General features: G+C 38.1%; 1 protein-coding gene across 2 annotated transcripts in view; it reads right to left on the minus strand.

The window, feature by feature from the left end:
- The window catches only part of LOC150074877 (microtubule-associated serine/threonine-protein kinase 3-like), a 644779-nt gene that overhangs the window by 179292 nt on the left and 437527 nt on the right, over positions 1 to 27960 (minus strand). For both annotated transcript variants that reach the window (XM_090389436.1, XM_090389435.1), the window contains one exon: positions 7231 to 7341. In XM_090389436.1, the coding sequence (XP_090245562.1) occupies positions 7231 to 7341 (111 nt within the window). The remainder of the gene's footprint in view (positions 1 to 7230; positions 7342 to 27960) is intronic.

The following is a 27960-nucleotide window of genomic DNA, read 5'->3' on the forward strand; positions in this document are numbered from 1 at the left end:
TTTATAATCGGTATGTGGAATTTGAAAAGTGTGAGAAATAGTAGTATCTGGTTGTTTGGCTGCAAGATCTGCTCTTTCATTTCCTGGTATCCCAGAATGCCCTGGAATCCAGCAGAATGTCACAGTTTGATTCAACTCATTACAATCACATAATTTAGAAGAGATTTGTTTTATTACAGGGTGAGAGGAGTTGGTATTACTACTTATAGCAGAGACAGCACTGAGTGAGTCAGTGTATATTAAAGCAAACAAAATTAGAAGTTCATTAATGTAATCCAGAGCTAAGTTTATAGCATAAATCTCAGCAGTGAGCATTCTAAGGGTAATAAGCATTCTACAGGTAATGAGATTTGGTGAATGCCGGGAAGATTGCTGCAGCACATACTTCGGTCTTAGTTTTTGATTAATCTGTATAGATATTACAGGCTTGTGAGTCAGAAGCACAGTGAGTTTCATGTACCTGTGCGATACTGAAGAGAGGCAAAGTGTTCTTCCCCCACTGTTGGAAATAGTTATCGTAAATTGCCGGGATATTTGTCCGATGTGGATCAGGCAGTGTCATGTCCTGATATATATTGCCAATTTCTATGTTCCATGTTTCAGTCAGTTCTTTAAGTCTAAGTGCAGCAGCCTGGTTTTCATTTGGTTTACTATTGTAAAATGACTCCCATTCAGTTATTGTACAAATATTTCCAACTAGGATGAGAGGGAAGATTGCAGATTTTTGATGCATACATCAAAAGTAATGTCTTCCTGTGAAGATATAAGGGAAGTTATTGAGCTTTGATGTAAAGGTGCTGAACTGGGGAGGTTCTGAAAGCTCCTAGAGAAACTCTCAGAGCACTGTGCTGGATCATGATCAATCGCTCTAAAGTACTTTCCCCTTGAGGAATCATACACTGGAGAGCCATAGTCCAAGCGAGACCTGATGAGAACTCTATAAAGATAGATAAGGGTATGTTGATCAGCACCCCATGACACACATCGGATGATATTCAATTTCTTCAAGCAGACGATTTGAAGTCAGGCCACATGTGCCATAAAGTTCAGTTTCCCATCCAGTACCAGGCCAAGTACGCGGACAATGTGAGCAAGAGGAATTGGAACATTATTGATCTTTAGCTCAGGATCAGGATGAAGTGATTGTAATTTGCAGAAGTGAGTAGAGGTGGATTTCTGCTAAGCAGGACTGTATCCATTACATAAGGTCCAGGATTCTATTCTGATAAGAGCAATTTGCAACTATCTTTCAACAGTATTCATACTTTGTGACTGGCAGAATATGGTGAGGTCATTAGCATACATGTATATTTGGATGGTTTTTGGAAGTTCTTCCAATATGTTGTTGACCCAAATCACAAAAAGGGTAGCACTCAGTATGGAACCTTGCAGGACACCCTCTTCTTGAATGTGAGATGTTGAAGCATGTTTCGATATTGGACTTGAAAGGTGCATAACCTTAAAAAGTTCTGAATGATTTGAGGAAGGTAAACTCAACCCCAACTGATGCATATGTTTAATAATACCATGATACCAAGTGGTATAAATGCTTTCTGAATATCTAGTTTCACCATCACTAGATGTTGCCTCATGACGAAGGGGTTATGTATGTTTTATTCAATTTTGACAAGTAAATCTAGAGTAGATCTGTTTTTATGGAAGCCATACTGGTGATCAAAAAGAAGGTTTTGGGAGTCTAGAATCCAGGTGAGCCTCTCATGCACCATCCTTTCAAAGATTTTGCCCAAACTGTCAATGATATTGGTCTGTAATTCTGAATTAGAGAAGGATCTTTGTCTGGTTTTGGAATTGCACAGTACAGGAATGACGCCACGACAGAGGATATGTATTTTCTGGGAAGATCCGGTTATAAAGGAGTAATAATATGTAGAGATCGGCTTCACGTAGATGCTTCAGCATACTGTAGTGAATGCAGTCTTGTTCTGCTGGACTATTTGGAGATTAGCTCAAGGATTCTTTGAGCTCAGCTTTGTAAAGGGCTGGTTATACAGAAGTCAGAGTTTAGCTGAAAAATTAAATTTATGATGTTCTTCATCAGATTTAATGTATTGAAAGGAAGTCACATAAGAGGAGGCAGAAATGTTATAAAAAGATTCTACTACATCATTTGCAATATCAGTTGTGGAGGATAGGTCCTGCCCGTTCCACTGTATTATCGGAGATTGCTGCAGTAGAAATGTCCCCTTGAGAGCTTGTATTTTTTTCTATATAATTCGAGTGTCAGTATTTTTGTTAATAGTTGATGTGAAGTTAATCCAGGAGTCATATTTTGCTTTCTTCCTAATTTTCCTTGCTTTGGCTCTGAGTTTTTTGTAAAAAATTAGATTGGCAGTACTTGGGCATTTGCGGACTTGGTTCCAAGCACGGTTTTTCCTACTTTCACTTTGGAACAATCTGCATTCCACCACTTATTTTTATGTACACGCTTGCACTGGTCTGATTTTGGGATAGAAATTTCTGCTGCAGACAATATATGGCTCTTAATGTGATTAGTTACTTAATCAATATGTTGTTGTTGAAGATATTGAGCATCGAGTAGGACACAAGTGGAGTAGTTTTCCCAGTCTGCTTTATGAAAGTTCCAAGAAGTACGCCCTTTAGGACACGACCTGTGTTTGAATTCAGCTGATGATAGAAAAATGGTCACTATGGAATGGATCAATCTATGGCTGATGTCGTACCTGTAGATAGTTGGATACGAATTGGAGAGCCAGGATTTAACAGAGTCAGGTTATGGTTATCCAGGAATGTTTCTATTAATTGGCCTCTCCTATCCATTGTGGAAGATCCACCCCCACAATGGATGGTGACGGTTGAAATCACCGAGTAAACAGACTGGAGGTGGCAGCTGAGTGATAAGATTGTTAAGTTCAGTCTAGGAGCATGGAAAATTCGGTGGGATATAAACGGATGCAAATGTTAACGCTATTCCCATTGCCATCTGAACCACTACAACTTCTAAGGAGGTTTGCAGTTGGAGATGTCATGATGGTATGGTAGTTTTGACAAGAATAGTCACCCCACCATGAGCAGGAATGCCTAAACATAGTATAATTTTTAATTTTCAGAGAAACTTGTGGTGATAAAAAGGTTCTTGTAAACTTATACCTACTGCATTAGTTTGTATAAATAAATTGTTCAGGTCATCCATATTACTGTGTAATCCTCTACAGTTCCATTGAAGGAATTTATTCATTGGTTGGGCTTGTTTGAGGAAGATTGATCTGACTGATTTTTCTGAGAAGGTTTCTGTCTATTTAGTTTTGATTTTTCATTTCTGGGAAAATGTGGGCATCCTGTAGCCATGGTATCATTAGCATGTAACTCTAGTACTCTGTGGTCGTCTGACTGAACCTCCATTTCCATGTTGATATTTCAAGGTTTCACTTTTTTCTGATGTTCAACAGTAGCTGATTTTGTTGTTTCAGGCAACATTGATATAGCATCAGTTGGGATACTGATCAGCATGTTGCTGGTTTCACTGATTGTAGGTTTCTTATTATATGTTAGCACAGTTTTGACCCAGGAAATATTCAGTTCTATGGAGACATATATTTTATTATGTTAGCACAGTTTTGGCAAAAGAAATATTCGGTTCTATGGAGACATCTGTTTGGGTTGCAGCTGAGTGGCTGTTTTTGGTAACCGGTGCATATGACTGGCTAGGCATGGTTAGTAATATTTGCTTTCTTGCTTCAGGGTATGTGACTTTATACTCCACTTTCTACTTCTGGATGTTTTCCATTTTCCAAAGGTCACAAGTTTTAGAAAATGCGGGATGGCTTCCTTTATAGTTTGGGAAAGTGGGAGTGGAAGTTGTACAGTCTTCTTGCGATTGCTCCTTGGAGCCACATATTTGTGGCTCCAAGGAGCAATTGAAAGGAGACTGTGTCAGATGGCATTGCCTCAGCATGCCATCTGACAACTTTTGGTTCACTAAGCTCTTGTATTATCTCTTCTTCAGACACATTTATTTAGTTTCATTCGCTGATAACTCCTTTAGAGGTGTTCAGAGTGTTATGGGCTGTTACTGACACTGGAATATTGTTAAAAGTTGTTAATTTTAACAATTTTTCTGAGTGACTTGACTCAGAAGCGTCAATTAGAAGGTTTCCAGATTGGAGACGTTTAACCATTTTGAGATCCAACAACTGATTCTAAACATTTCTGTATTAGTAAAGGCGATAGCTTGCTGTGTGGATAGTGAATGTATTATGAGAAATTCTGGCATGTCCGTAGTTTGTTTTTCTGTCCATAGTCTCTTCGGACAATTTGAGTCTGAAGAGACTACGTTCCAATTTGAATCTACTGCTAGAGCCCACAGGTCTGGGGCCTGTAGGCTCTAGCAGTGGATATTCATTGCAATCTATCGCTGCTCCTTTTAGTACTGGAAGAGGAATTCCTTCTCACAGGTTACTAACCCGCCACGTGGAGGCAGGAGCAGTGCAAACGAGTGACCAAGAGATCAGCAGAACATGAGAACAGCACATTACTAGTGATAGCAGTAACATTGAAAGCGGGTTCAGCAGTAACGTTGCTAGCTGTGCAGCACTTACGTTGCTCAGTGAGGGAAGCAGTAATGCTGCGAGCAGTCAACAGTAACATTGTGAGTGGTGGGGGTTTATGAAAGCACTGGTACTCACCCTAAGAAAAACGCTAGATAATCACTAGAAAGATTGCTTGGGAACTATTGCTTGGCACTCGGGGCTGGAATGTCACCAGAACGTAGCCATTGAACAGAATTAGGGAAGCCTGCCAATGCTTTCTGGTCGAAGAAGGGTGACATCTTTCCTATGGACTTTCCATTAGTGGAGTGGAAGTGTTGTGTAGGTCTCAGGATTTCTGGGCCTTTTTGCCAGGGTGGATTCATTATCACCAAACTATATTCTGGTAGAGACTGTGTTGGTGCCCCAGAAGAAGAGTTTTATTATCAGAATTCAGAGCACTTTTTATTTTAGTTCAGTTTCTGAGCACCCCCCACCACAGAATGGAAATGGGAACACCCACTACTCGGCAAGGATTAAATTTGATTGGGAGCAGAGCACCAGGGCTACCCAGACACCCTATCTGCATTGCTACCAGCCCGAATCCTGACCCTAAGACCATGAGGGTAGGGGCATAGTATTGCCATGGTTAATCCTCACAGGAGAAACCACTGGCCGACTGAACCTGGAAGAGTCACCCCAAGACCTCTTGTTGTCGAAACTGGGGCTAAAGTGGTATGTTGAAGCTGGGCCTCCTTAATCACTAGGATTCCTCCTTTTCGAGTTTCCATAGGTCACAGGCAAAGACATATGGCAGATTCCTATGACCTAGGCTGTGGGCAATGGATCCCAATGATGCTAACTGTAGAATCAGAAACATCATAGGGAGGTTCCACTACCTCACCACATACAGATGCCGACATTGATGAGGAATCTTATTTCGAAATGAGCTCTTATAGTGAATGACTACAAAAATTTGATGAAATATTACCTAACACTAACTGTAAATGCAAAGTGGCAATTTTTAAGATAAAAAAGTTCTGTGAGTGTGTAGATTAGTTGAGATTAAGAATTACAGGAAGGAGTGTTGTTATACATGACACTTTAGATGATATTAGACAGACAATTTTGCAACCTTCAAACAAATTTCTATGAAACTCAGCATTCAAAGGGGATATTCACTTGGTCCAACTCACTTAGCTGAAAGATGAAAAATGTAGATTAAAGATCCTAATATGTAAAAATGTGCTGCTTTGTGATCATCAGTGAGGATGCCATCTGAATTTAATTTACTCAATCCACTTAAGACTGCAAAAAAGTGGAAATGGGAGTTTCAGTGTGATTGCACAAGTCTTTGACAAGCCAAGAGAAGGAAGGCCATTATCGTCCACAGACAGTGAGATGGTTGCAAAGGTTGAGCAGCTGGTGCTGAGTGACAGAAGTTTGACAATTAATTTCATTGCAAATGTAGTGGGAATTAGTTATGGGTCTGCCCACAGCATTTTACATGACTATCTGCACATGTCTAAGGTCTCCACACAATTGGTTCCAAGATTGCTGATGCCTTTGCAGAAGCAATGTTAATTGCAATGTTCTTGCCAACTGTTGGATTTGTGTAATGTGGATGTTGAGAACTTTTTTGATCAGTTGGTGACAAATGATGAATGCTGGGTATACCAGTATGATCCGGAGACTAAAGACATGTCAAAGCAGTGGAAGCACAACTCTTCCCCACCTCCCAAAAAAGGCAAAGACCACTCCATCTGCATATGCGAAGAAGGTGATTTTGTCCGTGTTTTGGGACAGAAAAATGGGTTATCCTGACAGATTACCTACCTCATGGTTCCATACTTATTGGAGAATACTACAGAATTCTTTTAAAAAAGTTACACAATGCTTTGAAGGTAAAAAGGCATGGAATGTTAACCAAAGGTGTCCGTCTTCTGTCAGACAAAGCACTGGCTCACACGGCCATTGCCACCACCAATTTAGTTGCCCAGTGCGGCTTCGAATTACTGCAGCACCCACCTTATTCTCAGGAAGTCATTCATCTCAGGGAGTCAGCAATGAAGTGGAATCGTGGTTTCAGGAAAAAAGTGCTGACTTCTATGATCAAGGCATTAAAGAACTGATCCATAGATGGGGGAAATGCGTTACTATACATGGAGAGTACATAGAAAAGGATTAAAGTTCCTGTGAAGTTTCACCATTCTAGGGCTATTATTTCTTGCTAAAGGTACAAACTTTTTGATACCCTCATTGTATTTAATTCAGGAAGGATAGTTGTAGGATGGACATGTAAAAATTAAAAAATTTTCTGAACTGATTGTTGCAATAAACTTCTATGTTGTGTTGTGGAAGTTGGTAGGCTGAATTAATTTAAGAAAAAATTAGCCAATTATTAAAGTGGATGGAAATAAGTAGTTAGTTTTGAGTTGGAAAGGTAAGATTTTTTTTTTTTTGGGCCGATCGTTGATAAGCTTGCTTCCTTACTAATTTGCATGTTATAGTTTTTTTTGTTTTTTTTTAACCAATATAAATTTTTTCGAAGAAATAAAAACTCCATTTATTTTTTGGGTAAACTTCACATGTAAATGTGTGTTATAGGATCGAAGCAATGCGGGATCTTACAAATATGCTCAATGATAAATATAATTTAGGACTGACCCTTTTAAGTTACCAGTAAATTATGGAATTTCTTCAATATATATAATAAACATATTACCATTGATTACATGTGCAAACAGTTCCTCTGGTGTCTCACCAAAAAATGGCACACAGCCTACGAGAAATTCATATAGTATGATCCCCATTGACCACCAGTCTACAGGCTTACCTATAAAAAAAAAAAAACCCAGAACAATGTTGAATATGAAATAACAGTACACTTTGAAGGGAGAGAATAGAGGTGATAACACTAAAGGAAAAAAGTAACAAAATGAAAAATTAAGCAGATATACAACATAGGGGCAAAAAGTTCAAGGATGGAATTTTTTTTTTAAGAAATATCATATTTACAGATAATTACAGACAGAATTTTCTTGTATTATAATAGGAAATTGTGACATTAGTGTTGTTTAAATGTAAAAAAAACCAAGATATATGGTTTCAGTTTTTAATTTTGTATTCTTCAATGAAGAATACTTGCTTGCTGCCATGGTACTGAACAGCAGGAGATACAAAGCAGTTTTCAAATGTGCTTCGAACTTGGAAAACTTCACGTGTAGCATTTCCTCAAAGGAAACCTAAATTCTGTAGGTCAGCATCAAGTGGTAAAGATTCCATTTTGGCAGACAATTCACTTTCCTTGCATAACATATTGTGAAGGCAGCACGTAGCAAGCACCACTCTGTCAACTGTTTGGGGCTGTATCTCTAAAGACCTACGAAATAATCTCCATCAAGCAGTTAGAATGCCAAAAGCATTTTCTACTACTCATCTAGCTCTGGACAATTGATAATTGAAAATTTTCTTGATAATGATGTCAGCTATAGGGCTGAAGCAAGTACGTTTTTAATGGAAATGCTTCATAACATGGCTGCAGCTCACCATTTTCAAATAAGGGAGCGGCAGCAGGAACATCAAGCTGATTGGAGCTGAATTTTTTTTTTACCCAAGTTTGAGTTTAAAAAAAACACTTCCATTACTATTTCTGCCATATGAACCTACATCAATTGGAATAAGTTTATATTCAAGATCTACAAGTGCTGTTAGCACTTGTAGAACCTGAATCCTGTAGAATGAAATCCCTTATAATTGTAAGAGGTTGAGTCTACATTAACTGAGCACTGAATATTTATATATTTTCTGCCTATGGCTGCAATGCAGTTTGTGAAATTTCATAGTTCCTTGTATTTAGCTGCTGACTTTTTCCAAGTGGTGTTGGATCTGGCATTGCAATGGGTCCCAACTTATGCCAAATGGTGTCACACACATCGATTACTATTTTTTGAACTGTACTTAAACCTAACCGGAAACTAAAACCCAAGTTTTTGAAAAGAGTTACCAGTTGCCAAAAGCCTGAAAAGAAAACACTAGCTCAATAAATTTTGTTTCATTGTCATAAAATACAAATTTCATAATCATTATACATATAGTTTTTTGGACTTCTTTCTACTTTTTTTTGTGCAGATCTGTAAGAATTACCTTTAAGAATTTGAATATTAATTTCATCAGGTTATCAAAATAGGCTCAAAGCGTAAGCAAAGACCTGCATATTATTATTTCATGGTAGGGATCATATATTCTTTTTTCTGTTATAGCTGAAGCTGTGAAAAGCAGTTGGGATAAATTATGAAGGTGTTTCTTGAATGCACTCAACGAGTGTCGTACAAAGAAAAGTGGAGATGCAGTTAAGAATATACATACATGGAAATTCAAATCGCAAATGTCATTTCTTTTACCATTCTTAGAGAGTAGGAAAAGTCAAAGCAACATAACTGACAATGAGGGCGATACACAAGATGCTCAGAAGGACAATAAAATGGATAATAATTCACAAGAGTATAATTCAGAGAAACGAGAACAGAGGAACAAGAATATTAGATATTTCAGTGCAAATTCTGAAATATCTAATACACAAAATGAGAGTATATCAGACTGGTGCAAAAAACAATGTGGTTATACTACGGCAGGAAGAAAATTAAAATACTAAAAATGATCAGGTAAGCTTTAAAAAGGTTACCTTGCCAAATTGTTTTATATATATATATATATATATATATATATATATATATATATATATATATATAAGCAGTATAAGTTTAAAAGTAAATTGTCTAATTTAGATACAAGTGTATATATTAGTAGCTTGTAAAAACTTAAAAAATGCTGACACATGGTTGCTGTCTGATAAAATCTGACTGAGTGTATAAGGCCTGGTCAGATGAGTAAAAGTGGTAAAATTAATGCAATCGATTAAAATATGCTGTATAGATAGAATGGTGTCACAAGACTCGCACACAGGAGGGCAGATGACTGTGCCTTATGCAGAGTCGAGTAAGAACAACTTCCTCGCTATGATTCCTGCACGCGACTAGACTGCCGTGTTTCAATTACAGGCTTTATCTGGTTTAGTTTATTTGTTGTCTGTCTATTCCACTATTCTTGCCATTGGGAGTATATTTTGTTGCGTATTATTTGCCTGTAGTCTGTATAGGGGACTGACAGGCAACAATTATTAGTGGGAGCTGCTGATTTGGCTTTTGGTCAGCCAAATCATTTCCCCTTATCCCAATGTGGCTAGGAATCCAGCAGAAATGGATATCAAACTTGTGCTCATAAAGAGAATGTACCTTCTACTGAACCCGACAGAGAACTGGATAGGATTATGTCTCAAAGATAATAAAGCCTGAAATACACTCAAAGAATCGGAATATATTATAGACCTTTGGTATTGACTAGTTCTAATGTGATCCAAGGCTAACTCTAAAGGATGCAGCTCTGCAGTGTATGCTGGATTCAGAAAGAATCTGCTGAGATATAGTAGTGTCTGGAAAGACACTACTATATCTCAGCAGATTCAACACACAATTTTGACTTCAAGCCGTTGTGTAAACTGGTAGGAAGTCGGAGTACTCAGCTCGGTGTGCTGAATAGAGCTGCAGGGAGACAGATAGAGTCTCAGACTTTACCCAGTTACATTGCTGATGTAACATGGATTTGTTAAGTGATGGTCATGTCTGATCAAACTGATTGGATACTGTGACACAATAACAAAGGAAGAGAATGCAAAAAATAATTTTTACATCATATATGATTTTAGAAAATATTTTTAAAACTGCTGCACATAAAAGTCTGCTGTACAAATTGGACAGTGTGGCATTAAGGGAAAGTTATTATTATGAATAAAGGTAAGAAGACAGAGTTGTTATCAATGGGTGCTGCTCTTCTTGAACTAACGTGGAGTTCCCCAGGGTTTAGTGCAGGGCCTACTGTTATTTTCTATATTTATTAATTATATTGATGAAGGCCTATCAAACTTAATATCTAGGTTTAAAGATAATACAAAGTTTGGCAGGGTGGTTGAAAATGGTAATCAGTGGCACATCTTGAGTACTGTATATAGGTATGAAAGCCTCCTTTAGGAAGAATGTGGATCTGCTGGGATGGGTAGAGAGAAGAGCAATAAGATTAGTGAGAGGAACAACAGGGTGCTCTTACCAGGAAAGGCTCCATTTCTGCAAATTGTGGAGTCAGGTGACTAGGACACCTGTGAGGAGATCTGATTGAGGCTCTGAACAGATTGAGTAAACTCACTGCCAATGGAATCCTTCCCCTTGCTCTGACTATGTGCACATGAGAGAGCATAAAGTGTAATTGAGGGGAGATGGTGCAGGGCAGATGTGCAGGGCAGATGTGCAGAAGTTTGCCTTCAGCCAGCAGATAGCTGATTGTTTAAATCAACAATCTGGTGTTGCAGAAATGGGTAGTTTTTGAATAAATTCAAGGAAGAACTCTAGAAAAACTATTAAAAAAGATGGACAGCAAGTGTGATATTAGAAGTGTGTGTTTTTGGTTGATACTGTAAAACAGGCATGTCAAACATGCGGCCTGCGGGCCTCATGCGGCCCTCCAACAAAAAGTTTATTTTAATTTTCACATAATTTATTTCGAATTTTACACTTAAGCAATTTTTGATGGAGCGCTCGAAAAAGAGAGAAAAGATAGGACAATGTTTTATTTTTAAGCTTCTGACTGCAGCTTCAAGTACTACAGACCATAAAGTGTCAGTTGTATATTTATGAATTATATTTTTAACTGTGTGCAGTTAATTTTATGTTTTATTTGTATTAAATTAAAAAGACACATAATAATAAACATTATGTCAACCGCTAATACCAGTATGAGTAAGAAAAGAACAATCGAAGAAGAATGCTGTAACTTCCAAGAGAAATGGAAGCTAGACTATTACTGCATCCAGAAAAAAGGAGCAAAATGGTATGCTTAACATGTAGTTGGCACACCCAGGACCCTGAGTGTGCCAAGCCCATACTCACCAGATGTGAGCCCCTGAGGATTCCTCACTATCAACCTCCAATTCCATGGACCTGCCCAGAGACACAATTTCATCAAAAACAGGCTCTGACCCAAAACCTTTAAAGTCTCTTTCTGACACACACTCTGGCCACAATTTCCTGCAGGCCAAGTTCATTGTCCTGGAAGACGATTCCCCCCCATGTCTTATCAATTATCCTCAAACAATGGATGATATTGAAGTGATTTTTCCAAAATTCTCTCAATGTAAGTTCTGTCTCTGACATCACTTCAAAACACCTTTGAAACAGGGCTTTTGTATAAAGTTTTTTAAAAGAGGCAATGACCTGCTGATCCACGGGTTGGATTAAAGGAGTTGTGTTTGGTGGTAGATATTTAATGCGAATAAAGCTGTATTCCCCTGCCAAATCATCTTCCAAGCCAGGGGGATGATCAAAAGCATTGTTCAAAACCAAGAGGACCTGCCTTTATAGGTAAATTATAACTTGCTAGATAAGCTTTCACACTTGGGGCAAACACTTTGTGAATCCACTCCAGGAAAAACTGTCTTGTTACCCAAGCCTTACTGTTAGCTCTGCACATCACATTTAGTTTACTATTTATGATATTGTTCTTCTTAAAAACTCTCAGATTTTCTGAATGATAAACGAGCAATGGTTTAATTTTGCAGTCCCCGCTAGCGTTACTACACAGCAAGAGTGTTAATCTGTCTTTCATTGGTTTGTGTCCGGGCAATTCTTTTTCCTCTTTTGTGATGTAGGTTCTTCTAGGCATATTTTTCCAGAATAGTCCCATCTCATCACAATTAAAAACTTGAGGGATCAATCCCTCAGTGTCTACATAGCTTTTGAAATCTTCAAACTTTTTTGCATCTTCTGCATTCGAGCTTGAAGCCTCTCCATGCCTAACTACACTATGAATGCCTGTTCGCCTTTTAAATTTTTTGAACCAGCCCCTACATGCTACGAAATCACCATTGGTTCCTGGGTTCTTTTGCTGCAGGTCATCATATAACTGCCTTGCTTTTTTGCCGATGATAGATTCTGAAATACTATCACCAGCCATTTGCTTTTCAGTAATCCATAATAATAAAAGATTTTCCATGTCTTCATATGTTTGTGATCTTTTAGAAGCAAGAATTTTTACGCCTTTTTGCCACATCAGCCGCTTTAACTGCTTCTTTATTTTTAACTATGCTGCTTACCGTAGTTCTGGGCATGTTAAATTCTAACGCTAAGTTGGAAACATGTGTTCCACTTTCAAAACTTGGTAATGATTTCTTTTTTCAACTCAATTGTGGTTTTTTTCAATTGTTTTTCAATTGTGGTTCTCCCAGCTTTCCTATCTGGCTGTTTTTCTTCACTACACTTTTTTGGGGCCATGGTCACTTCTTTTTACAAAGATAATTGCAAAAAATTGCGAAATTAAAAAAAAATTTCAAAGAGAAAATAACAGGTAATGCGCACTGAATGATTGCACAAGGTAGACTGCTTGGCTATCGCACGGGGCTGGCTGACTGCGTGGGCGATTGCGCGAGGCTAGGATGACCACGTGGTGGGTGACTTTTCATGACGAATATTGGATTTTTGGACAAATATCGGCAAGTAAGCATTTTTTTTACTGAAAAAATGTGACAAATATTGGATTTGACAAATATAGACGTTCCACTATACGATGGGAAACATCGTGAAAGCAAGTTGTTAGAATTGCAATCAATTTTTAAAAAACAGCAAAACTTGTTTACCAAACCTTCTTAGGAAAATACAGCAACTGTAAAAGCAGTTACTTGTTATCACATTTAATTGCAAGCAAATCAGAACTTTTTACAGAAGGAGATTTTATTAGTGAGTGTTTAATTAAAGTAGCAGAAGTGTTGTATCCAGAGAAAGTAAAAAGCTTCAAAAGTGTAAGCTTAAGTAGAAACACAGTAGCTAATAGGATCGATGCAATAGCTCAGAATTTAAGAAATCAGCTCAATTCAATGATATTCACATTTGAAGCTTATTCTATTGCAATTGACAAAAGTAAGTTGGTTGGTTGGTTGTTTCGGTTTTAATGGCGCATCAGCAACCAGGGCTATAATGCGCCAAAACTACGTCCCATACTAGATAACAGTAAAAATTATAGTGACGTATTTGCTAAAGTCACAATGTCAATATGTATAAAAATATAAATATGTACGAGGTAAACTAATATAAAGATATATTTATATACAAGCAAAAAGGTTTATTGATTTTAAAAACCTAAAAACAGCTGACACACTGTCATTGTCAGATAAAATCTGATTGAGTGTATAAGGGTCAATCAGATGGCTAAAACGTTAAAATATGACGAATGGTTAAAAAGGCGTCACAATCCTCGCACATAACCTCTGACATTGACAGTGTTCTGTTTCACACTCACAATGTATAGTATGCGGATATGGGTGAAAACCCCTGGTGCTGTTTGACTAAACACACTACACTCCTCACACATAGGACAGTCATATGCCCTCAGCAAGAATGCATGTGTAAGATGACTATGTCCTATGCGGAAGCGAGTTAGAACAACTTCCTCTCTGCGGTTTTTTTTTTTTTTTTAATACAACCATAAAAAAAAGAGGTACTGGAACCTATAGTACCGTGCTTGGGTTGGAGGTTGAGAAGACGAAAGAAGATATTTGTTGACATTGGACTTGAACTTCTGTGGACTGTAATTTTCAGGAAATACGTATGAAGTAAGGTTGTTACAGAAAATGGCAGTTGAATGAATAAACAAAGAAGATGAAAAGTTGGTTCTGTGAGTTTGAAGTTGGACAGTAAATGGATGTTGGCCGGTGGCAGCATGTGTTCAGACTATTTTGAAAGAGAGAGCGGGAATTATAGAAGCCAATTCAGAAGAACAGTGCCCAGGAAAGTATCTGTAGATGAGGCATACAGCAGAAACAGTACATCTACGAGACAGTGAGTGGAGAGACTCTGTTAGAGATGAAACATTAATTAACTTAACTGCCCTCTTCAGAATGGAATCAAGAAGCCTGAGAGAGGTTTTGGGGGCACCACCCCAGATGTGGGAACAATATTCCATGGCAGGATGGATTTGCGATTTACACAGAGTGAGCAGCTGTTTGGAAGAAAAGTAACGCAGAGAGCGAAAGAGAAAACCAAGTTTTTTAGATGCAGAGGAAGCAATATTTGTAATGTGCTTGTGCCAAGAGAGATTAGAAGTCAGGGTAATCCCCAAAAGAGATATATCATTTTGCCTAGAAATCGGAGTGTCACTAAAGATAAGCATAGGAGCAGAAGAATACTTTTTTGCGAGATATAAGACAAGACTGAGTTTTAGAAGGGTTGAAATCAACTAAGTTGTCTTTGCCCACTGGAAAATTACCTGAAGATCGGCATTTAAGGAATTGGTAGCAGATTATCGAGAAGTTGAATCTGATGGAGCAGGGCAAGGTTTCTCAAAATGGAAAGTGGAATGCAATGTGCTATCATCAGCAAAACTTGGATAGGATTTCCAGTCAATGGAAGAAGGTCATTAATATACAAGAGAAAAGAGTTGGGGAGAGAACTGAACCTTGGGGGACACCAGCATTAGTGGAGAAGTCAGAAGACAGAGAGCCATCTACCATCATCCTCAGTGAGTGATCAGAGAGAGAAAACTGGATAACCAATTACTAAAAACAGTTGGCAAACCATAAGATGGAAGCTTGCTTAGAAGACCTTTATGCCAAACATGATCAAAAGCCTTTGAGATGTCAACGGCAACTACTTGTGTTTCACCGAACCTTTCCATTGAATTAGTCCATAAATGGGTAACATAAGCCAGAATATCAACAGTGGATTGACATTGACGGAATCCATATGGGCGATCGTTGATCACATGGAAGGTTTCTAGGTAGTTTAAGAGTTGGCGGTTAATTGATTTCTCCATTACTTTAGAAAGAGTAGAAGCAATTGCAATGGGACGATAATTGGATGGGAGGGATTTGTCACCCTTTTTAGGAACTGGCTGGATATGAGCAAATTTCCAAGCAGAAGGAAAAACACCTTTGGAATAAGAAAGTGAAAAAAAAAAAAAAAAAGGCGGCAAAGAACAGGAGTAAGTTCAGCAGTGCAGGTTTTGAGAACAAGTGGAGAAATACCATTAGGATCTGGAGCTTTCTTAGTATCAAGATTCGTCAAAATCATTCTGACATCCTTTTGACGGAAGACCACAGGAGGCATTGAATGGAGCCTTTTGGGAATGGTGGGAGGTGTTTTCCAAGATCATTAATACATGAGTTGGAAAAAAATGATGCTAGCAGGTCAGCTTTATCCTTGGCTGAAGTGACAACAGAACCATATGGTTTGGACAGAGGTGGGAGCATAGATGGCCAAACGTTGCGGCCAACAGCTTTGGCAAGAGACCCGAATGCTTGGCTACCATTAGGGCAAGAAGCAAGTTTTCTACTCTTAGCCTGTTCAAACTCTAGTTTGGACTGATTAATAACTGCTTTACAATTGTTGCGAGCTTTGGTGTAGGCCGAAAATTAAATTGAAGAATTAGAAACAAGCCAATTACGATAGGTAACTTTCTTCTCTTGAAAAGCTTTAGCACATTTATTGGAAAACCAGGTTTAGATAAAAGATGAGATTTTAAAGTGCAGCATGGGATAAAGGATTCCATTCCTGCAAGAATAATTTCACTGACACGATCTGAACAAACGTTGACATCACAAGTTTTGAAACAGTAATCCGAGCAAGGAAAAGAAATCTCGCAGGTAATCTCATTTTGCATTCGTGTAATGCCAAACAACACGAGGTTGGGAATAGACATGAGATAAAAGCTCCATTGGAGAAGAGACAATCACCAAGTTCTGATCTGAAGTGCCTAAAGTACCACTCATTTCGACTGTTTACTTAGAAGGGTTGTTTGTGAGAAAAAGATCAAGCGCGTTGGCTGTATGGTTAGGATTGTCCGGTATTCTTGTAGGTAAATGAACAATCTGTGCAAGGTCATTAGTAATTGCAAAAGCCTCAGCATCTTGACCAGCTGGAGTTGTGAAAATTAAAATCACCAAGGAAAATTACCTCACTGTTAGGAAAGTTGGACTGGAGAAAGTAAAGTTGCAAAGACAGGAAGTCAAAGAGCTCCAAATGATTAGTGGAGTTGGGATAACGGTAGAGACAACAGATGAATTTGACACAATGAGGTAGAGAGATTTTAAGCCAGAGAAGATCAAAGAGAGGAGATTCCAAATTGCTAAGTCTCTGACAGGGAATATCAGAATGGACATATGCACAAGTACCGCCTTTGAGGCGAAAGGAATCATACAGCGAATAATTTGGGCAACTGAGATGAACAGTAGTTGAATCAACCGATAACTGAGATTCTGTCAGAAAAGGTACATGGGGTTTGGCAGACTGCAAGTGGAAATGGACATTGTTGAGATTAGAATTGAGACCACATATATTTGTGAAATGAACTAGGAAGTGTTTGGGAGGTTTAGATCTTTTCGCAGATAAGCTTACTCTATTAGTTAGACAATTCATGGTGTATTCAATAGTAAGAAAAAGTTGGGGGGGGGACATGCTACATGAAGTAATGAAATTTTTTGGATATGGCATATACATGGTAAGAATATACCTAGATCCTTGACATAATGTGGGCTCGACAATGCCCTCCCCATACACACTACTCGGACTTCCTACAGTCACTATCTGATGTCACTATGATGCACTGAAGACTATATTAAAAAATGAAAATCTAATTCAATTTTATTCAACATTATCTGGGTCAGATTATCCAAACCTTAAAAATTTTGCAAGAAAGGTTGCATCAATTTTCGAAAGTACATGTAGGCAGACCTTTTCAAAAATGAAATATGTAAAATCAAAAATACAATCACACCTAACTGACCTGCATTCATGTGAATTTTTAAGAATTGTAACTAGTACTTTAAAACACGATATTATGAAACTTAGTTGCACCTACAAATACATTCATCACATTAATTATAATTTTGTTGTATTACAATAAATAGCTGTATTTTTGTGATTAGTACAATAAATAAGTAATAATTAATTTTGTTGTATTACTGACTGTATTTTTGTGATTGGTACATTTTATATTCCATATCCATAGACTTATTTTTGAATCTGTAGATATATAGGTAGGTATTAAATTTGTTTTCCTGGATAACAATAAAAACAAAGTTATACAGAGAATGTAGTTTTCAGTAATTAGGAATTTTCTTGGGCCCACCAAATATTACAAAAATTCATGTGACCCGTGCTTTATGGGAAAATGGAAATTCCAAAATTTATGGGAAACTTTGCAGATCGCTTAAAATAATGTTAGTCAAGCCAATATTATAAAATTAATCACCAGAAGGTTACATTAGCATAAGGTAGTGACAAAATCTTTTGGAAGATATTTCAATGAAAAATCGGTAGTTGTTAATATTAATATCTTCAACATTTTTTGCTATAAATTTTTCAATGCTTAATAATAAAAAAATCTCAAAATACATTGTCATAGCTAATTTCAAAACAAGTAATGAAAACCTTTTGCATTTGTCAGTGATACACTTTAGTTGCCTCAGCCCATCAATTCACCTTTTCTAGATCCTGTTGCAGTAGTGCACTGTCTATAACAGCCCTGCCAACCATCATATCATCTGCAAACTTTGACATTAAGCCTGATATACCTTCATCTATATCACTGATAAATACAGAACACATAAATGGGCAAAAAACAAACCCTGGGGAACTACACTAATAACATTAGTCCACGAAGAGCAGTGTCTTTCTCCCACTTAGCCATCCCTTTATCCATAGCAGCAAATTGCCCTCAATGCCATACTGCTACAATTTGCACAGTAGTTTTCCAGGTGCAACAGTATCAAAACCTTTCCTAAAATCCAAGTAAAAGTAAAGTGCAGCCATTATCAACCCACTGCAGGATGGAAGCCTCCTCAACAATTCATGCTGAGAGAAATGGACCATAATCTGCCACGCTAGTCCAGTGCGGGTTGGCAGATCGACCGTATTCAACAGTCAGGGGCTTGAACCCCGGTCTACTCAAAGAGCGTATGCTACTGCACTCCCTCTCCTGACCACTCGGCTACAGAGGCCCTCAAAATACCCCCAAAATCCAAGTATCATATCAAAATTATTTTTTGCATCCAGTTGCTTTGGGACCACAACATAGTATCCAATCAAACTGGTTAGACAAGACTTCCCCTTAACAAAACCATGCTGTGACTGAACTAAAACTGAAGTCTTGTCTAGATGATCCTGCAATGCTTCTTTAACCAGTGATTCAAATATTTTTCCTGGAATAGAAGTTAAACTAACAGGTCTACAATTACTCGTCTCACTCTTTGATCCCCTTTGTAAATTGGGAATAGATTAGCACATCACCAGTTTGTGAGGACCTCCCCTGAGTACAAGGATGCTCTCATAATTATGGCTAGAGTTTGCTTACTTCCTTTGCTGCCTCCTTTAATATAACTGGATAGATCCCATCCAACCCAAGGTGTTTTTCTTATGTTTAAGTTCAACAATTCCTCCTCCACTTTTCTTTCAGTTATTACTAAATTCTTTAGCTCCCTGTTAGAGATTGATAAACTTCTCCCATTCTCCTCCCTAAATAACTCCACACGTGTGAATGTAGATGCAAAATAATCACTCATTCAGTTTGTCAGCTACCTGGGCAGGATCATCAATAGTTGAACCATTGATATCAAATAGAGCAATCTGATTCATCCCCTTCCTTCTAGAGTTTACATAAGTAAAGAAGACCTTGCTGTTTTTCTTAGCATCCTTTGCCAAAGATTTCTCATAATCTTCCTTCGCTTGCCTAACCTTCTGTGTAACTTGATTACAGACTAGATGATATCTACCATAGGCTTCTGTGTCGCCTGATAATTTATATGCACCCCATGCACTTTTCTTCTCTGGTAGGACTCACATTAGTTCATCTGACATCCATTTAGGTCTAACCTTGAAGAGTATTTATTAGTTGGTATGAAAAGCCTAGTAGCTTTCAAGATTATTTCTTTGAAGAATTAATCTTCAAATTCCCATTTAGAATTTGCTGTAGGTAACATCAGCAGTTGGTCTCACTGTACAGAATTTAAAAACTGAGACCACTATAGTCACCTTTACGAAAGCAAAAACCGTTCCCTTTACCCATAATGATAGCTAGATTTTTGAGTAAATCCGACATCAGTACATTGCTATCACTGCCACCTAGTGGTTCCTTTTTCTGTAGATTCTCAATGCATGAATAATCACTGTTGATAATCAGATGAAGAGTATTTTCATGTAATTTCATTATTATGTTCGCCTCTTGAACATGCTGCTGTAGAAAACAGTCATCCAATAAATCAACAAAAGTCTTGCTAGCATGTAAGTGACTAACCCACAAGTTCCAGTCAATCCATCTATTCTTTTATTCATCTATACTCTCACATCTATTAAACCCTGATGGCTCTATTGGATTCTCAACTAAAAAACCAACTTACAAGCATCGTACATTTCCTCTAACTGTCACATTTACAATCATAAGATGCAATTCTGCCCAGACACGATAGGAGGGAGTATATGATGAGAGCCCTGTCGATCAATTCGGCCCTGGAAAGATTGTGCAAGGCTGAAGAGGTAGAATTTTTTTCAGCCTGGTCTGTACTTGTTAACAGGAGAGACTGCTTCTACAGGGATGGGATACACTTAAATAGAAAGGGTGCAAGAATGTTTGCTGATGTTATCGAGGCAGGGTTAGGTGGGTCGGAAAATTGCTAGATTGGGGAGATACACGGACTGATAGATTAACAGTATCCACTGGCAGAGGTGAAAGTGATTCTTGCACTGCTTCTATTGGAATGAGCAGCAGCTTGGAAAATAAGATGCAGGATATTTCAGAGAATGCTGGGGGTCATTGGGGTACAAGTAAACACATGGGTTGTGTTAGGGTAGCTAAGAAAAAGAACAGGTGCATGTATACTTGCGTGTACACCAATGCTAGGAGTTGGGTAAATAAATTTGATGAATTTCAGGTATTGCTCAAAGCATCAAAGGCGGATATTGTTGGGATATCAGAGACCTGGTATCACACAGATACAAGTAATGCAGAACTGGAATTTGGGGAGTACAACGTCTACAGAAAGGATAGACAGGATAGGAAGGGAGGAGGGGTTATGCTATTAGTTAAGACACACATAAAATCCAAGGAAGTGAAGCCAGTCGACATCGCTGGATAGTGCAGTGTCGAGTCAGTTTGGTGTGACATAAGCATTGGGATATCAAAATTGAGAATAGGAGTGTGCTATAGGCCTAATGACTCTGATGAGTATAATAAGAAACTGTACAGGGAAATAGAGTGGGCCAGTAAATCAGAGAGTCTTATAATGGGGGATTTTAATTTCCCAGATATTGACTGGAATTTGTGGGTTGGTCATTCACACACTAGCAAGGCTTTTGTGGATTTATTGGATGATTGTTTTCTAAATCAGCATGTTTGGGAGGCAACTAGAGGGAGCAATACTCTTGATTTGATTATCAGTAGTGATTCTTCATGCATTAAGAATCTGCAGGTAAATGAACCACTAGGTGGCAGTGATCACAGTGTGCTGAAGTGGGATTTACTCAAAGAGGTAACTACCATTAGGGGTAAAGGGAAGGGTTATTGCTTTCGTAAAGGCAACTACGATGGACTGAGACAGTATTTAAATTCTATACAGTGGGACCACCTGATGATGTTACCAACAGCAAACTCAAAATGAGAAGAATTTAAAGAACTTATCTTGGAAGCTACTAGGCTTTACATACCAACTAAGAAATATTGTTCAAGGTTCAGGCCTAAATGGATGTCAGATGAACTAATGAGACATATGGCAGAGAAGAAAAATGCATGGGATACATATAAATTAACATGTGACACAGAAGCCTATGATAGATATAAGTTGATCTGTAACCAAGTTACAAAGGAGGTTAGGCAGGCGAAGGCAGATTACGAGAAATCTTTGGCAAGGGATGCAAAGAAAAACAGCAAGGAGTTCTTTACTTATATAAACTCTAGAAGGAAGGGGATGAATCAGATTGGTCCACTTGACATCGATGGTTCAACTGTTCTTGATCCTGCTCAGGTAGCTAACAAACTAAATCAAGGGGAAGGGGAATGCCATAGATGAAATAAACACTGGCAGTGAGCTAGATGATCTTGTATTAATTGAGAGTAAAGTGGAGGAGAAACTGTTGAAGATAAATACAAGAAAGGCACCTGGGGTGGATGGGATCTATCCAGTTATATTAAAGGAGGCGGCAAAGAAAGTAAGCATTCCGTTAGCCATAATTATGAGAGCTTCCTTGGACTCAGGGGAGGTACCCACAGACTGGAGATGTGCAAATGTAACCCCAATTCACAAAGGAAGATCCAAGTCTGACACAAGTAATTATAGACCTGTAAGTTTAACTTCTGTTCCAGGAAAATTAATGGAAGCACTGGTTAAAGAAGCACTGCAGGATCATCTTGACAAGAATTCAGTTATAGCTCAGACACAGCATGGTTTTGTTAAGGGAAGGTCTTGCCTGACCAATTTGATTGGATTCTATGATGTAGTCACAAAAAAAAATTGGATGCAGGGAATAACTTTGATATTATATATTTGGATCTTAGAAAGGCTTTTGATACTGTTGTACATGGAAGACTGCTGCACAAATTGGAGCAGTGTGGCATTGGAGGCAAATTGCTGCTATGGATAAAGGGATGAGTGGCAGAAGACAGAGTGGTAATTAATGGACGCTGGTCAATGTGGACTAATGTTATTAGTGGAGTTCCTCAGGGTTCAGTGTTGGGTCTGTTGTTGTTTTCTGTATTTATAAATGATATTGATGATGGTATATCAAGCTTAATGTGCAAGTTTGCATACGATACAAAGGTTGGCAGGATTGTTAAGGACGCTACTGACGCTATGCTGCTGCAACAGGATCTGGAAAGGTTGAGCAGATGTGCTAAGAGGTGGCAAATGAAGTTTAACATTGACAAACGTAAAGTACTACATATGGGAAACAGTAACCCCAGAGCAACATATCAACTCTGTGGTACTACACTGACAGTGGTAGAGAATGAAAAGGACCTGGGGGTAATTGTGCAGGCAGATATGAAGTTCTCTGAGCAGTGCAGACGGGCTGCAAGAGTAGCTCATGGTGTCTTATCAATGATATACAAGAATTTTTCTAGCAGGGATAAGGAGGTGATTATTCCCTTGTATAAGGCAATGGTCTGGAGGCCTCATTTCAAGAAGGATGTAGAGCTGCTGGAACAAGTACAGAGAAGGGCAACAAGGTTAGTGAACGGAACGAAGGGTTGCTCTTACGAAGAAAGGCTTAAGTTTTGCAAATTACAGTGTCTGGAGACTAGGCACCGGCGAGGTGATCTGATAGAAGTGTACAAAGCCTTGAATGGTTTGAGCATACTCAGTGCTGATGGGATACTGCCTCTTGCTCAGAACAATCACTTGAGAGGGCATAACAAATTGAGGAAAGACAGATGTAGGATAGATGTGCGGAAATTTGCCTTTAGCCAGCGGGTAGTTGGTTGGTGGAACAGACTTCCATCCCTTGTTGTGGAAGTTGATAGCCTAAATAAATTTAAGGCTCAGCTGGACAGGTATTTCGAAACGAACGGAGGGGTGAAGTGGAAGGGTTTTTTTGTTTTTTTTTTGGCTGATGCTGCATAAGCTTGCTTTCTTGCATCATATGCCTCTACTAATACTAATGCTAATAAGAAATGCAGCAGTCAGAAGAAAATCAGGATGCTTGAAACCATTCATCTGATCAATTATCACCAATATAGAGTCTGTCAGTGTTGGTTCACTATTGATATTGTTGTTGGGTTTTTAGGAGCATTAGCAACTAAGACCATATTGCTCCGGGGATATGTGGTAGTCATTCCCTGACTTTTCCGCATCCTCCCCTATTTGGTGGTCACGGGCTCGAACCCCGGAAGCTCTACTGGTGATATATTGCTTATGTTACTCGTCAATGAGCAAATTCAGTGAAAAAGTATAGTGAAAAACAAGCAGTTACTACATTTTCTGGCATAAAGTTTTTCTAAAGAAGTTCCCATCTTATGAATTGCTGACTGTTTTTTTTTTGCAATTCGGTATTCATCTCTCTCTCTCTCTCTCTCTCTCTCTCTCTCTCTGAATGTTCACTGCAGATGATGGTAGATGGCTCTCTGTAGTATAATTCTTCACCAATGGTGGTGTTCCCCATGATTCTGTTCTTTCTTCCAATGTTTTCATATCAATCTAATAATGTTCTTCTACATACTGGAAATCGTAAACAGTTTTGCTGATGATAGCACACTACATTCTACTTTCCAATTTGAGAAACTTCTCATGTAGTTTTGACTTCTGAAATGTCTACCACCAATTCCTTATATGCCGATGTGCAGGAAATTCTCCAACAGGGTAGAGAAAACTCAGTTAACCTCAATATTTCTAAAATTCAGTTGTGTCTTATCATTGATCATCAAAAAAAAAAAAAGTCTTTTTAGGATAAATAAGATTTCTCCTCTGCTCATCTTAGATGACACTGGATTTCTATAGAATCACTATTAGGGATTACCCTGACTTCTAATCTCTCTAGGTATAAGCACATCAAAAATAGTGCTTTCTCAGCTTCCAAAAAACTGGGGTTTCTCTCAGTTTGTCTCTCTGCATTACTTTTTTCTAAAGAGCTACCCTCTCTTTGCACAAATTTCAAATTCACCCCGCCATGGAATGTTATTTTCCATATACTGAGTGTAGCCCCCAATACCTCTCTCAAGCTTCTGACCTATTCAAGGGAGTACAGTCAGGTTAATTAGTGATTAGTCTCTCTCTCTCTCTCTCTCTCTCTCTCTCTCTCTCTCTCTCTCTCTCTATCATAGATGTTCAGTTTCTGCTGCATGCATTTTCTACAAATACTTCCATGGGCACTGTTCTTCAGAATTTACATCTGTAGTTCTCCTGAAAACGTGCCTCCATCGAACAATCAATATCCATATACAGATCAATTCACAGAAACAATTTTTTTTTGCTTCTACTAATGTTCACTGGAACAACTGCATTTCCCAAAAATTGCAATCCATACAAATTTCATGTCAAACAAGTATGTTTGATATGAAAAACATTGCAATGAATTAAAAAAAATAATAAATAAAATAAATATTATTCTTATTGAAAGCAGGGCTGTATTTTCCATTAGGAATTTTAGGAACTGTGCCTATATTTAACAGACACTCAGTCTAAAACACCGATGGATACAATATCTTTCTATTTCAGAAGATTTAGGAGAAGTCCTAAAATCCACTCACGAACACATTCTCGATGGTAAGCCCTGTTACGTCACTTAGGTGGCAACGAACGTGTAGAGTGGTTCTCTTCAAGACGCCTGGCCACCATGAACAGGAAAAGACCAAACTTTCCAGCACATGACAGAAAGACGAAACAAATGGCCCTCAGTCAGCAGCAGCTTTCACTCCCCTTCTTACGGCAGCAAGAGGATCAGAGTGGAAGCAGAGGGTGCTAAGAATAATTAGGTATGACCAGGCTGCCATGGACGGAAACTGAACTTGGCCTGTTACAACATAAGATCACTCATCGGTGAAGACAGCATATTAGAGCTGGAAAAAGAATTAGAAAATATGAATTGGAATATCATTTATTTGGCTGAAACAACAAGAAGAAATGAATCACTTATAAGTTTATCAAGTGGAAATCTGCTGTACACCAATGGAAACAGTGAGAGGAGTGAAAGTGGAGTTGGCTTTCTGGTCCATAAAGATATAAAAATCAACATTTTGGAATTGAAAAGTCCATCATCAAGGGTGATGTATTTTTTGTACTTTTTGTCAAGACTACTACTCAGGATTTCTAAGAGGTATAAGCTAAAGGTTATAATGATTTATGCACTAACATCAAGCCATGATGATGAAGAGGTTGAAGAAATGTACACCAAAATTGAGAGTCTTCTAGATGAACAGAAAACTCACTACACTATCATTATGGGGGACTTCAATGCTAAGGTTGGAAAGAGACAAAACTGCGCAGAAAGGGGAACTATAGGAAATTTTTGAATTGGTGAAAGAAATGAAAGAGGTGAAAGACTTGTGGAATTTGAAGAATCTCGAGGACTGTCAGTAATGAACACTTTTTTCAAAAAAAGGGTGAACAGAAAGTGGACATGGAAGAGCCCAAATGGATTAACAACTAATGAAATAGACTTCATTCTCACTAACAGAAGATATATTGTGAATGATGTTACTGTGCTGAACAAGGTAAATGTTGGAAGTGATCACAGAATGGTAAGATGAACACTTGATATAGATGTAAGAAAAGAAAGGAAAAAACTGACTCGAGTAAATAATACAAAGGTCTTTGAGATAACAGAAGAGGAGAAAAAGCAGTATGTACTGGAACTTAAGAACAAGTTTGACATTGCTGCAAACTGCTCAGGACCAAGATATCAACGAGGAATATTACAACTTTCTGAAAGTGATAAAGCCCAAGAAACCTATAGGTTTCTTGGGCTTTATCACTTTCAGAATAAAAAAAAATAGTCAATAAACACTTGTCATGATGAACCGAAGACGACAAATGAAGAGCAAGAAAAACACTGACAAGGAGAAAACCGAGTATACTGAGTTATGCAAAGCCATTAGAAAGAGACTCAGAGAGGACATAAGAAAATTTAACACAAGAAAAGTAGAACAAGCATTAAGGGAAAACAAAGGATTTAAATCAGCAACCATGAGCAGTAATACAGAAAGACAAATGATACTGAAACTGAAGAATAGCGATGGTGTACTTATAAATACCAGAGATGGCATAAATCAAATAGCAGAAGACTACTATAAACAGTTATACAAGGAGCAAGAGAATGATGCCAGCAGTGGGGAAGATGGATCGCAATTAGTAACATATACAACATACCCGATATCCTTCCTGATGAGATAGAACATGCATTGAAGAAAATGAAGAAAAAGAAAGCCCTGGGGAAGATGTAGTTACTGTAGAGTTGTAAAAAGGAGAGACATGACACAGTTGGGAGGGAGAGACATGACACAAAAACTGGCAAGACTCTTCACAAAATGCATTAGAAAAGGTGTGACGACTAAGTAGTGGAATAATGCAATCATAGTTTTGCTGCATAAGAAAGGAGATAAATTGGAAATTATAGACCAATTAGCTTGTTACCCCACATCTACAAGTTGTTCACAAGGGTCTTTACTAATAGATTAGAAAGAATACTTGATGAGAATTAAGTCTGGCTTTAGGACAGGATTCTCAACTATGGACCACCTTCACGTAATATCACAGCTAATGGAGAAAGCAAATGAATAAAAAACACCATTATGCCCAGCATTTGTGGATTATGAAAAGGCATTTGAAACATAAAGCAATGTTTTGGGCACTGGAAAGACAAGGCATAGATACCCCATATATTATGGTTTTGAAGAAAATATATGAGAATGCTATTACCTCCTTTATTAGACTAGACAAAGACAGCAGCAAATTTAAAATTGAGAAAGGAGTTCGACAAGGAGACATGATATCTCCGAAGTTGTTTACTGCTGCCCTTGAGGAAGCTTTCAGAAGATTCGACTGGCCGCAGAAAGGAGTCAATGTGAATGGAGAGTGCCTAAACCATTTACGACTTGCAGATGACATTGTGGTCATAAGCCACGATCCCAAAGAATTGGAGGAAAATCTTAATCAGTTATGCAGAGTTAATAAGGATTTTGGACTAAAGATGAATATGGCTAAAACAAAAGTAATGATGAACAAGTACACCACAGAAAGGGATACAATGATTGAAGGAGCAGTAATTGAAAAGATGGAGTCATATCTGGGACAAGTCATTAGCTGTAATCATGATAAATGGCTGGACGTCTAGAGAAGAATAATTTTGGATGGATAGCATTCAGGAAATATAGTCACATACTGAGGAGCAATATCCCAGTTTGTCTGAAACGTAAAATAATGAACCAATATATATTCCCCACCATGACTTATGGAAGTGACACATGGGCACTCACCAAAAGAATGGAAGAAAAGCTGAGAACTACACAGTGAAGAATGGAACAAATTATATTGGGAATCAGACTGTTAGATAAGAAGAGAAACACATGGATTAGGCAGCAAACTCAAGTAAAGGAAATTCTTATCAAAACTAAAGAACTAAAATAGTCTTGGGCAGGACACATAGCTCGAAGACATGATGACAGATGGAATCTAAGAAAATAACACAATGGTAACCAAGCGGAGCTAGAATAAAACCTGGAAGACAACGGAGATGGACAGATGAAATTCATGAGTTTGTGGGTAGTAAATGGATGGCTATTGCACAAAACAGAAGGAACTGGAAAGTTGCTGGAGAGGCCTTCATCCTGCAGTGGATTGAAAATGGCTGATGATGATATTATATATATATATATATATATA

The sequence above is a fragment of the Mastigoproctus giganteus genome, unplaced genomic scaffold (assembly GCF_048544385.1).
Source record: "Mastigoproctus giganteus isolate SK-2022 unplaced genomic scaffold, ASM4854438v1 scaffold_18, whole genome shotgun sequence".
In the NCBI taxonomy this organism is placed as follows: Eukaryota; Metazoa; Arthropoda; class Arachnida; order Uropygi; family Thelyphonidae; genus Mastigoproctus; species Mastigoproctus giganteus.